At 40.6% G+C, this 13,780-nt stretch overlaps 2 protein-coding genes across 3 annotated transcripts; one reads left to right on the top strand and one right to left on the bottom strand.

Moving 5' to 3' along the window:
- Positions 1-2,679: 2,679 nt before the first annotated feature.
- On the bottom strand, positions 2,680-6,146 carry zcchc9 (zinc finger, CCHC domain containing 9). Of its 2 annotated transcripts, none has more exons than XM_071544012.1 (6): positions 5,940-6,042; positions 4,158-4,616; positions 3,869-4,019; positions 3,679-3,771; positions 3,509-3,577; positions 2,680-3,343 (listed from the first exon to the last, which is right to left on the bottom strand). In XM_071544012.1, the coding sequence occupies exons 2-6, from the start codon at positions 4,599-4,601 to the stop codon at positions 3,231-3,233; spliced, it is 870 nt and encodes a 289-aa protein (XP_071400113.1). In that variant the 5' UTR covers positions 4,602-4,616; positions 5,940-6,042; the 3' UTR covers positions 2,680-3,230. The 2 variants fall into 2 exon arrangements, with proteins under 2 accessions (XP_071400113.1, XP_071400112.1); XM_071544011.1 differs by lacking the exon at positions 5,940-6,042 and adding an exon at positions 6,117-6,146 and having other exon boundaries at positions 2,681-3,343.
- An 870-nt stretch (positions 6,147-7,016) lies between these two features.
- Positions 7,017-9,237, top strand: LOC139665043 (hatching enzyme 1.2). Its single transcript, XM_071543987.1, has 8 exons — positions 7,017-7,106; positions 7,321-7,353; positions 7,816-7,885; positions 7,983-8,097; positions 8,190-8,362; positions 8,482-8,563; positions 8,687-8,808; positions 8,957-9,237. Exons 1-8 carry the CDS (start codon positions 7,017-7,019, stop codon positions 9,235-9,237), a joined length of 966 nt encoding a protein of 321 aa, XP_071400088.1.
- Positions 9,238-13,780: the final 4,543 nt, after the last annotated feature.

Here is a 13,780-nt window from a genome sequence, read left to right as displayed (position 1 = left end):
TAGAACAGTGACTCTCAACCTTTTTCATATCAAGGACCCTAATTTAGTCCACATTAGAGCCACAGACCCCCATGTGATGAGATTTTGTCTCTCGGACCCAAATCTGAGAATATTTTTATTGTCAGATATGATTTTGTCCCGAACTCCATGACTATCTGTATTGTAGGTAGAGAGATAACAGAGAAACTATGATCAGATCAGTCATTCTTCTACATTCTCTAACCATGTGTAACCATGTCTAACCAACTTCTTGTAAATGAAATAACGCTGAAGTTTAACAACTGATCAGTTTGCTGTGGACCCTCCACCAATGCAGAGCAACTTGTTACACTCAAAGGCATCATTCCTATCGTTTAAATTTTAAGTTAAATTTATATCTTGACTCTGCAAACCCTTAGTATTTGGAATGAAATCTTTATGACAGTTGATTTCATAGTTTTGAATAAAAATTGATAATTGTCTAATGGTCGAAATCCCAGATTCAAGTCACCACCAAACTCTAAGCAACTGTACTTGACCCAAGGCCTGTCGGTCGACCAAATTTAATAGAAATCTGTTCATACGTTTTTTGAGATATCCTGCTGACAGACAGACAGACAAACTAACAGTTGAAAACATGGTGGAAGTAATAAAAGTGCTACATGGAGTCAGGGTTAGCACATCTTCATGCTGACACAATCCAGAAAGGGAAACCAAATGTTGTTTAAACTGTCACACTGTTCTACTGCCCACTACATTGTTCCAGGAAGGACAACATACCTGTGGTGAAATATACATGTGGAGAGCATTGAGTTGACTCTGCCTCAACTTGCTAATAACAACAAAACATGAAAAGGACAGATCGTGGCCTGGATGGAGGACACTGCAGCAGTGAAAGCCAAGTAACATCCATGCACACATATCTTTCTTTCACATCACACATACACTCATATACTTACGGTTACCTCCCTCCCCCCCAACACAAACACACACACACACACACACACACATACACACACACACATATACATAATACAGATGTACTAATTACAGGGTATTTTAAGCTGGATGCTCATGGATTTCCAAATGTCCCTCTCTCTTTTGTAGTCTGTGCAGCTGCTATTAATTCTTACCAACTCCAACTCACAGTCCTTCTTCTGTGGGAAAAAGTTGCTATAGTAAACAATGCATTCCCGAACAGATAATTGCTGGATATATCCGAGTCTTCATGTCTGTGTGAATGCACCAGTATTTGTGTTTTGTATCTCTGTGTCTGTCTTTTTCTAGTATTGAGGCCTACAATTGTGGGGAATAGACTGAGAATTAGGCTGTGACGCATCAGTAGTGTTTTTCTCGTCTATCAACTGGCCAACACACCTGCAAACTGCCCTGCCTAACCCTGACAGCATATACAGCACACAGGTAACTCATGCCTGCAGACAGACACCGTGTTCAGCCATGGCTAGAGTGTAAACACAGTGCTGTTGTTTGTGTAGGATGGAGAGAGGAGATGCATTGCTGCTATTATAAGGAAAGGGATATAAATGGCAAGATGTTGCTTGTGTAAAGATTGTTTTATTGGCATTCTTGCCATTGTTCTGTTGCACGCTTGGACCAAATGAGGGAGTTCCAGGTATGCAAACACTTAACATAAAGTGTATTCCTCCTGGGTCCTCTCTGCAAGTCACGAACATGACGGCATATCAATACTATGCATAGCTGTACATTGCAAGCTGATATGGCCAATATTACTGAGTCCTATGGTTTGATAGTTCACAGTGGAGAGAGACAGGAAGGATTGGGACAAAGACAGGGGGATGATGTGTGAAGGTCTCAGGTCAGAACCCAGGATGCTGCAAATACATGGTATGCACCTTAGCCAACTGAGCCACCTATTTTTTTTTTTAATAATAATATCCAAAGCCAATATCCAAAGTATTGACTGTAAGTGAAGTAGTTCTGCAGTTATGTCCTGTATATGTTCCCTTTCACAGAAAACAAAGATCAAAGATGATAACTCACTCTCTGTTGCATGGGACAAAAGCAAACAGGTAGTGTGCATATACTCATCTTTGTTGAAGAACTGGAATGTTATTAGTGGCAAAGAGACAAATTTTCTATTTTCAGGCTGTTTGTGTCAGACTGCCCCCTGCAGGTGTACCTGAGCCATAACAACACTTCAGTCTTGATTGTACTTGTTTGATTGATTGTACCCCCCCCCCCCCCCCCCCCCATTATTCAACAACTGACAAATGCCTGGTAAATTGACATGAGACCATAATTTAAGAGAGAAGTACACCATTTAGTTTACGTGATTGCAATCAAAGGCCATATTACTGATCACCAGGGTCTCTCACACCAGATAAGCTGCTAAACCGTGAGAATTGCACTCAAAATGGCACAAATACTGACTTCTGATGAACACAGACACACCTCCAGATTTTGCTGTTGCTTCTACCAGCACTTTGATTCAGCTCAGTGTTATCAGGATTTGCAGCAGTGGCAGCATTTGAAATAATGCTGCTTTCATGTCAACCTTGCACCTTGAAGAAGAGTAATTTGCTGGGGATCAAAACAGCATTGTGCTCTTTTAAACCAGTATGGTGGGTTTTTAATGGGTTTGATGGAGCCTTAAGTAAAGAATTCACCAGATGTTCACATGACACCAGCAACAAGAAGACGGAAATTGGGAATTATACTATAGCTCATGGATTATTTAATGTGTCATTTATGAATAATTTTGAGTGGTTAAATAATCTGTTTAAAGAATGTATAAAGTTTGTAGTGCTTTACACTGAATTACTGACAGCCAAACAAACATAAAACCAAATGTGTTGCTGCAGAATGACATAAATCAATAGAATAAGGTAAAGTTGTTAATATATAGAAACAATCCTTTATTAAAGGAAGGAAATCTAATATACACAAAACAATGACATTATCAAATCCATTATCACACTTTGGGTATTTTATCACAAATCCAGAGCACCAGAGTGTAATCTCAGTTACCGCTCCAATACATGTCAATGCCAATTAGTCCACCTATTAAGAGTCCAGGGGGTGAGGTCAGATCAGAAACATATTCGGAAATCTGTGGATAAGGCTGCCAGAAGAAAGTCATCTCCACTGTAGGCAGTGATTCCTGAACTGGGTCAGCGTAATGACAGGCACTGCTGATTAGGTCCCTTATGGGATGTGGAACAGCCTGGCATGATGTCCTGTTGGATAAAGCTGTCAAAGTGTTTAGCAGATCAGAAAACCACCACCTTAGCTTGCTTGGGCTTGGCTTTCTTCACAGGAACATGCACCTCCTCGTGGTCGGCACTCATATTGTTGGACAGCCAGCCCACTGTCACAGAGTTAGCTAGAAGGACACAAGGCAAACATTAAAGCCGAATCAATCATGAACAAACAAAAGACAACTACTCAATTACAGCAAATTGTATCCGAACAAACAAAGAACCAAACCAGACACAGTACAACAGACAGGGAGTGATTTGAGGATGGACCAGAGAGGAAGGAGACTCACTTGAAGCCTGGTGCTCTGGACAATCCTTCTGGAAATGTTCGACTGATCCGCACACACGACAGGAACCGCCTGCAGACAGAGAAATTGTAAAAGTGAAACTAAAGCTAAAGATGGGAACACTAAAAACAGCGTAGATCTCGGTTTGTGTTTGATTGTGACAGTTACTGTACCTTGTGCATATAGTCCTTTAGGATTATCTGGGCAGGACCGTGACAAGTGGCCAGTCTGACTGCAGATGAAGCACTTTGCGTAAGGGTAATCACCTGAGAGAGACCACACATTACATTACAAGCAGGTATTACAATCTGTCACTGAAATAGATCCGTTACAAATGTCGAGTCCTCAACCTCATGTTCTTACCGAGAGCGGGATCCACTTTAGCTCTGCATTTTTGGATTTCATGTTCAGTGGAGCCACAGCGGTAGCAGATGCCTCGGCCCATCTCCTCATCTCTCTCTGCCTCCGGACAGTCCGCCAAACCATGACCCGGCTTTCTACAGTTAAAACAAAGCTGAAGAGAGGGACGGATGGCGGAGAGTAGGAAACAAGGAGAAATATGAGAGGAAGAAGAGAGAGAGGAAGAATAAAGTTATCTCTGCGTACAACATCCTCTGAGAGCATCTGGGAAATTTGGTTTGAAATGACTCACCATGTTGCTCTTCTTGTTATTCTGCCTCTTCACCCTCCGGTCCTCTCTTCGCTGGTCTTTTCTCAGGGCGGTGTGTACCTCCTCCCTGAACTCCCGTTCTCCCTCCTCTCCTCCTCTGTTCCCTCTGGGCACAGGTCGTCCGGACTGCTGGAGGTACTCCATGAACCCGTTTACATCTACATTGTCATAGTCCTTCTTCTTGCGGTTGGCTTTTTTCACAGCTGAGCCACCGGGCTGAGTCCTTCTCAAATAGTCCCCACCTCCAGCCCCTCTTCCCCTGCCCTGCGGTCCTTGTCTAGCACCCACAGGGTCCCGAGAGGACCCTGGGCCACCTCCTCCTGCTCCACCTCCCCCTCTTCCTCTTCCTCCGCTGAGTTGATTCCATGGAGTGGCGTCTGCTGGTTTGTGTTTATGGACATTATTGGCTCTGGCCCACCTCGTCATGACTGGACCTTCTGGCTGAGGTTACAGGAAGTGGAAGCATGTTAGATGATTTCAATACTGCACAAACTCATACTAGACAGCTACCTAACTACATGGGAATAATGAATGTTACATGTCTTCAAAGGCTTTTGACAAGCAGCAGAGTGGATAAGGAAGGTTTACTTTTTTTCTACAACCAGTGACCACCCTGAAAATCCGGACTTAACTATAAACTATTAATTTCAATCTAAATCTATAAAGCAATTTTCTCTTTCGTTTTTGTCCCCCACCAAAGGGGGGACTATGGATCGGTCTCCGTCCGTTAGTTAGTTTGTTCGTTCATTAGTTAGTCACACTGTAACATTGACTTTGTGCCGCTAGGGGGCAGCATTGACAATGAATAGGGACTCAGTGGTAAAGCAATACAGTTAAAGTTATCATAGGTAACATAATAGTCTACACACGCTACACACTTGGAGACATCAGACTGGGTTGATGTGTTGAAGTGAGAGTCAATGGAGAATTTTTGGGCAAACCTCTAACCACAAGACACTGTAGTTATTGTCCAGTTGTTGGACTGTTGTGCTGTTATTGCATCATCACTGCACTACCACTGTGCCTCAGTGTTGACTACTTATATCATATTACCACTTACCTACTGTGCAATACCATATATCACTTATCATTTAGCATTTATATTATTCATAACAGATTGTATTTATTGCATATTGCAGTTCTTATATTTTAGACTGTATTGAGTAAAAACAGGACAATTACAGTTACTACATTTCAAAATATAACTTGTAAGCCTAATTCTGAGGAGAGTAGGCAACAGAAATATATGGTCAATCTGTCCTTTCATTGTCCCAAACGAAAATGCTTATACAATTTCACTCATATATTATAAGTACACTCAGCAATCACTGACTGACCCAAGGGTGGAACTACATCACTGGTGGGGGACAACATGTTTACTATTTGCTTGTTTATTACTGGGTCAAGAATCCCACAAGTAGGCTATACAGGACAACAAATACACAAAAACAGAAAGAAACAGGGGGTAGATGGTAAGGGTTTCATTTACATCTCTACATCTGTTTACATCTGTTAGAGACAGACAGAAATAGTTAAGTTCCCAGTACATGCTATTGAAATACTTCGTGAAGATTACAAATGTTTACTACAAAATAGTTTGAGGTAACGTTACAAATAGTAACAATGTAGCCTACTGCTCACATTCTTTGACAAAAACAACGAAAAGAGGTTTACAATTGGAGTACATACATTTGTGTATGTTAAATTTGGTGAAAAGAACCATCATATTTATTAACCAAAACTGCCTCTTCTGGAATTGTGTACCTTTTCCCACCGTACTGGTTACGAAGTCTCTCTAACCTTATTCGTAATTAAAAGAAATATGGCGTAACAACCGACACTGCTTGCAGCAAATACAGACTACTTTACAAAAAATATTCCAATGAGTGCTGACACACAGAGCTGAAAAACATTACGTTGAAATATTTTCTAAATACTTACTCTAGCAGCGTTGGTGCATGTGTCTGTATTCCCCCCGGAAGAGTTTCTCTCTTCATCTTCGTGCTCACAAACTGTCACTGAGCAGCACACCGCCCCTAGTGTTCATACTGGAGAGCGCATCCAAGCGTTGATATTACTGTAAGTAGTTTTATGTGCTATATTGATGGATCATCGGGCTGTTTTTTGAGTGACAAATACATTCTTTATAGAAGTGCAGTTCTGAAATACATTTTAGAGGGTTACTGCACATGTTATTATTTTACTACTTACTTTAGAGGGATAGGCTACTACACAAATATCACAGCAAAACTAACCCCTACAGGAATATAGTGACACCATAGAGATACCATTTTTTATTATTATTATTTATTTATGACATTTTAATTAATCTCATAAAGCACTTCGTAACTGTTTTGATGAGTGCTCTGTAAATAAAGATAATAATAATAGGCCTAATTATTTATTAAGTTAAGTATTATTAAGTTAAGTAAAGTAAGTAAGTTGTTGTTGTTGTTGTTGTAGGAGATGAAAAAATACCATAAAACACGATGAAGTCACTATTAACTTTCCTATAGGAATGTTAGGACTATTATGGTGATTTTTTCATTGGGGTAACCAAAAGAAAAGCCACTATACTATTCCTATAACATTTGATTTGTAGTGTCTGCGGGAGTCGATGGTGAGTTTATAGTGACTTTAATGGTGGGCTATTTTCTCCTATGATATCACTATAATATTCAGCAGGAACTTTCGCTTTCCTGTGATTTTTGTATAGGACATATACAGTATATGTTTCTTATATCAAAAGATGACTGCTGTATTTGAAGTCGTATGTGAGTTATAAGGGAAAATGTAAAAAATGTTACAATTGCCACCCTGTCTCCCCTAATTCACAGAAAAATGGGAGGGAATTCCACCTTCACCCTGCAGTGGCCTCCCATCTCGCTCTCTGCCCTCACCTGCAGGAACAAAGGAGCCAGGAGGACTCAGGTGATTTGACTTAGCGTGACTAATGAGGCAGTGGAGTCTCACTTTCTGACCGGACTTCTGTGGCCATGCTTCAGCTGCTGCTCAGTGTGCTTGTTTTTGTTGAACATCTCAACGATGGTACGGAAGTATAACAGCTTGACCAGCATTTGGTTTTTACTTTTGGGAGTATAGGCCTAGCTGTGATTTAACATATCTCCCATCTATTTTGTTACAGTTAACTGCAGTCCCATACGGGGAGCTGATGCAGGTACAGTTTAGCTTCACCCAGGATTGTACACTATACTGAAATGTGATCTTCTTCATGCGTCCCTGTTGTTCTCTAACCTACAAACCTGCAATTACAATTACAGCACTTAATGGAAATTGGCTCATCAGGACCTTGCATTACATGGAGTCTAACCCTGAGACTGTGGAAGGTAAATTTAGATCTGTATGTTAGAATTTGTAATTGGGAAGAGGAGAGAGAGCTATTTTAATGTTTCCATCACTCTCTCTACAGAACTGAGGGATGACTATGCAGTCTTGGAGGGGGACATTGTGTTGCCAGTGAGTGAAAATGCTTTTATTCATGAATTTTCTTCATTCATGAATTGGGAATTCTGAACAACAACACATGTTGCATTGGACTTGAACTCTGACTGCTCAATACCTGAATGCTCTACAAGTGTTTGTATGCGTGAGTATACTTTTTCTTTCTTTTTTCTTCTAGTCTGACAGGAATGCGGTGAATCGCAAATGGCCAGAAGAGAAGGTGCCATATGCCATCAGTCCAGAATTAGGTCAGCAGTCTCCCACCATTTACTGTTTGTGTATGCAGTAAAATATGTGATCACTGGTCCATTTGACGACCCACACGTCTTTCTGTACGTTTCCCAGTCAGTAGGACAAATGACATCCTGGCGGCAATGACGATGGTGTCAGAGCACACCTGTATAACCTTCCACAGTCGAACCACTGAAGCAAACTACCTGTTCTTCAAAACCAGCCAGGGGTGAGGGCTCAATAACATTGAATCAGATTTTGAATGTTGCGTCAGTAATCATCTTATTGCAACCGACCGTTCAACTCTCTCATGTTTCCTAGCTGTGCTTCCTATGTGGGCTTCATGGGTGGAGAGCAGCCTGTGTTTGTTGGGTCCGTCTGCATCGCGGGCAACATCTGCCATGAGATTCTTCATGCGCTGGGCTTCCACCACGAACACACACGGACAGACCGTGAAAAATACATCACCATTCTTCCCCATAATATTATGGAAGGTAGTGTCTTCACGCACATGTGTATGATTTATGATGATTTGTAGGTTGCTGGTTTTGTGATGAGCCTTGTTGCTGGTTACTGTCCATGTGGCCCGGTCATTTCGGGGTATTTGTTGCAGGAATGGAGAGGAACTTCAATGAGCAAAATGGCAAAACCTTCAGTCTTCCTTATGACATTACTTCCATCATGCACTATGGAAGGTAAAGCACGACTCCGGATAAAACATCAGGGCGTGTAAAGAGGTTGTGAGTACAAAAGACTTGTTTTCTGTGCTGTGCAGTGTGTATAGGATGAATAGTGTGTCCATTCCTGTGTTTTGGCAGTGGCTTTTTCTCAGCAAATGGCTTGCCCACCATCATATCAAAGAAAGAAGAGAAGAATATGGGACAGAGGACTCACATGACAGAGGTGGATATGCAGAGGGTCCGCCAACTCTACAACTGTGGTGTGTACGCAGTCTATATACCTAATGTTCTTGTTTGGGTACTGTTGGATGTTATATAGACTAACACTCTTTACAGTGCTACACCCAATTCTAATACATGCGTGCAATGTTTAATTCACCTCTCTCTTTCCTCTTCACTCCCTGCCAGATGCTAAGGAAAATCAAACCGCAGCTGATTGGAGACAACCTGGTAAAAATAGACATGCCAGTCTTTGGAGGCAGGAAGATCCAACTAGTAGTCAGAGTCTTTTCAGTGATCTGTCTGCCACCAAGACCACCGATGGATTCAACCAGTCCTCTGCCAGTCCTCAACTGGAGGATGTTATCCCTGCCTCTGCATCTCCATCTCCCATGATGCAGCAGTCAAACATTACCACTAGAGGGCACAATGACACCAGCAGCGCAGTGAATGCTACAGCCGGGAGCTGAACAACCCTTCACACTGGTGTTACTGTGGGACTCTGGGACATGGACTCCAGGAGGCTAAAAGTGATTTCAGCTCCTAGTATACCTAACTTTGTTTGCCAACTAGTGCTTACTTAGCTTAATGCATTTTTTATAACATTGAGGCAGGTTTGAGATTTACCTCTCAGTCGTGACTGCAAGATCTGTGCTACTAGAAAGAGAAGAAGCCTGTTCTGTTTACCCAGTAATAAAGTTTATACTGTTGATACAACTTGGTTTTGTTTTTTCTCCTCCGTGGTCATGTTTTCACATTTCAGACACTATAGCAAGCTGAAATTTGAGTTTATGAATGACTTCCATTAATAAACTAAACATTACTTTCCAAAATGAGACCTCTGAAATTGTTAGCCAGTTTGCACAGATTGGAGGAAAGGTTTTAGACGCCTATTGCGGTTTAGACTACTATTAAAAATGCCATTGAGTACAATACTCTGATTTTTTTTCCCATGTGGATCCTGGTGTTCTTTCGATGAAAGCTTTTGATTAGCACATTACTGAGGTGTATTGTGTCAAGAAAGGAAACATGGAAATCTGCTATTAAGATGATTGAGACACAATGGGGTGCTGACAACAATTGAGACCTATTTAAAGTTGCAAACACTAACATATGGTCATATATACTGTTCATTCAAAACGTTCACGTACAATTTCTCAGACAGATCACACCTTGTAGTCTACATAAGATGCCAATGTAAAATGCCTCTTAACATCTCCCCCCATTTAAAGGGGCATCAAGTCATCTACAACCTTTATCGACCTCTATCTGTGACCAGTAGGCAATGCAACACCATCAATAGAACTTATCAACTCTTACACAAGTCTGACACAGCGGCTTGAGACTGAGGCTTTTTAGTTTTGGTAGCCGAGCCATCCTGTGATGCCAGGTGCTCGCTTGCAGCACCGTCCTCCATAGTTACGCAGTTGAAAATGCCAGTAGGAGGAGGGAGGAGGGGGGTTAGGAGTCTTGAAATTGCAATGGGTGCTTTTTGAAGTGCACTCTCCAAAACAGAGTACGGGCTGCAGAGTGAGTTCTGAAAGCCAGAAATCTCAGCACCTGGCAAGGTAATTGTTGAGTTACTGCTATTGATCAGCAACTCTATCAACCACCTTTATTGCCCCTCTAAACTACAGTATGTCGTTCCAAGGTTATGTCCTGCAGATTGAATGTAGGCTATACATATGATTCTGTGAACTACTTTTTTTAATTTAATTTAATTTTTTTATTTAACAAAAACATGACATAAATCACCAGAAGACAAACAAACAATAAACACAAATAAAACTTAACACACCAAGTAACACTAAAACAAACCAAAATAATAAATGCAAACACATACCATATATCATCACAACATATATCAGTAGGCCTAACAACCTAAATAAGTAACAAAACATTAGAGGAGAAAGGGGAAAGAAAAAATAAATAAATAAATAAATAAATAAAAAATAAAAGAAAAAAGAAAAAATTCAAATTCTACACTTTATGCTTTTTTTTTTTTCCTTTACCAGCCTTCCACTTCAATAAACCTTTAATATAACCTTTAAAATAATATATAATAATAATACTTTATTTATACTTTTCAAAACAAACGTTACAAAGTGCTCCACACAAATCAAAACAAAGGCGATACAAGCAAAAGTTCATCAGATAAAATGTCAAATAAAGCATGTTTACATTAAAATAAAATACAAATAAATAAAATAAAGAGAGTAGAGTGATTATAGAAAGGCCTTCCGATAAAAATATGAAATATAGGCTATGTATGGCATGGTTGCACTTTGCATTTCTTACAGTCAGTGTCTCAGTGAATGTAAGAATGTTTGTTATGTGTCAGAGCAATTTTGTCACCAGCCTACCAGCATGACAGTACAAGGAGCTTAACATTTGCCAGTTAGCTAACACTACGACAAATGTTAGCTTAAGCATTTAAAGAAAAAAGTATTGTTCTCCCTACTCTGTAAAAGTAGCGCTTCACTTTTCACTTCACAGAAAAGAACATGGTCTCTTTCAAGGGAAATTTATAGTTTGAAAAATGGACTCATTGCACAGTGGAGTGCTTTGGGCATTAGGTATCTGAACAGTTACCTGAGCAGCGTACAGAGTTTAGCTTTAGTTGACCCATTTGTAATTGAATTTATAGCTGGTCTCAGAGGAGGCCTGGAAAAGATGACTTTACCTTGCTGCTTTGTCTCTTTGACATCTTCTGAAATTGGGATTTAGCTCAAACGCATCACTACAGGGGAAGAATGGAGACATAACATTCACATTCAAATCCCCTGGTTGTCCATGTAAATATCTCAGCTCTAAAATTCAATTAGGCTTTCTGCTGCACACCTCGAATATCAGCTCTCTGTTAACTTCCAGGAAGTACAAACACAAACTGAAGCCATACACCCAGCTCCTTATTGTTCTGTATGAGAAGGTCCCATTCCCTCCATTTCCTATTCCAACTTTCAATGAGCTGGTGCCATAAAACCTGATATTCTTTAGACATCTACATACATCTATATGACCCTTAAAACCTCTGACAGTTAAGCATGTTTCCATCCAAAATATATTTTATATTTATCTATATCACTGAGATGATCAAGATGCAGTGGCATAAGACCTGCATGTAAATATGGCTGTAATTGTCCTTATGGTGACAGAGTAGCCTATTACAGAAAACCAGCTCTGGCCAAATATGCACAGCGTACAGAATGGAAATGATGAAGAGGTGTCTGGGGTATTTATTACAGTATTTGGCAGGGAATTTTGACATGGTCTGGGGCACACAGGGAGTCTGCAGCTTAGACAGTAGCTGATGGATAATTCACCTTTCATCTTTCCTATAGCCTTTCAACTGAGATGAATGAGGGGCAGAGGTGAGAGGTTTCCTCCAACGCCCTCTGTCATCACAATTTCACACTTTACCAAACAGGTCGATGTTAGCTGATAACTCTTCTGGACCCCATTTCCCAGGGATAAAACCTATATATACCGTATATATATATTACTATGTTGCAGTGACTGATTTTTGAAGTTAAACACAAAAAACACTGGATATTTAAGATTTGCATCGCAACTTTAATTAGGTGAAGCTGGAATCACCCCCCCGCCCCGTTCTACCTATTGTAGTCATAATCATAAATTATTGATGATGGTTTGACGTTGCCAGCATTTGGCACGGTATCCAGTCAGCATAAAGTGCAAAGGTAGCTGACATGAAAAAAAAAAACAGAAGAGATAGGCTATTGATAGGGTGGCATGGCATCTGGATTCCCTCTTTCTGTCCGTATTGAGAGAAGCGCATCACAATATATGGAAAATTCAACGGTGTAGTAGCGCTATATAAAAGTTAACCAAATAAAAAAATGCAATGGAAGTGAGTCATAAGTGTGGGGAAAAAAATGAAAGGAAAGATAAAGACGTCACATTCTTCTTCTTGTATGGATCTTGACCCACACACAGACGGGATTTGTGCGTGACGCAGAGAGGCGCACACTTCGCTCCGACCCCGATACCCAAGCGCTCAGCCAGTGTGGAGAGTTGCGCGTCCGGTGCAAGTGGCGCGTCAGTGTATAAAGGAGCGCGTCCTCGTTATCCAGCGGCTCTGAATATCAGCATCGGCTCCACATCCTCATCTGCCAGTAGAGTCTGTCTCCAGCGCCCGGAGTGACATGATAAACCAGGACAAAGACCATACACGGATATATCATGAGATATTTTTTTTTTTTTTTTTTTTCATTTCTGGCTTTGGGATATGAGACAGCCAACCTACTTATTTTGAAAACTTTGCAGTAGTATGTGCCGGTCTGTGTTGTTGGTTTCTTCATCAAGACCAATAGTTTAATTATCGCGTAACTAGATTTGTGTGGGTTGTGATCCGTTTATTCTTCACTGCCGATCCATTGCTTTTTATACCCAGTCTGTGGAAATCAAAGCCTTAAGAGTGGACTTTCTGCCTGAAACTGTTGGACAGCCGATGTTATATTACCTGTTATTAGGTTCCTGGATATGTTGCATAGACTCCCTGTGAGAAGAACAACTTTTAAAGTTCTTAATTGAAACAGTTTTTATTGACTGCGCTGATGCGTGTTGCTGTGAAGCTCTTACCACGTATATTCCAGTGAGTACCACCAGATAGATTTCTGCTAGTTAATTTTATATATATATTTTTAAGGATCTAGCACAAGACTGATTTTATTTGCAATTTACTGAGTAAATGCAAAATAACAGTTACTGCAAGCATTCTGCAATATTGGGTGTAACTTATTATATCTTGACCAATGGCTATTGAAGTTTGTCTCTTTCTTTTAGATCTCTCTCATCACCAGTGTAAAGATCACAACACTTAGACTGACAATGGCACTGCTTCTCCATCCCAGCCCCTCTTCTTCACTGGGCAAATACTGTTCCTTAATGGCTTATGGTAGCAGCGTCCTCCTTTTCTGTCTCTCATTCCGTACAGACTCCTTACTTTAATGAGAGACCATTAATAAAGTTGTCCTCGTTATCGCCGCCACC

This window comes from Centroberyx affinis, unplaced genomic scaffold (assembly GCF_046629955.1).
Source record: "Centroberyx affinis isolate AG114_WGS23_722 - 3 ecotype Tasmania unplaced genomic scaffold, CSIRO-AGI_Caff_v1 ptg004433l_1, whole genome shotgun sequence".
NCBI lineage: Eukaryota > Metazoa > Chordata > Actinopteri > Beryciformes > Berycidae > Centroberyx > Centroberyx affinis.
This window is presented reverse-complemented; position numbering and strand designations above follow the sequence as displayed.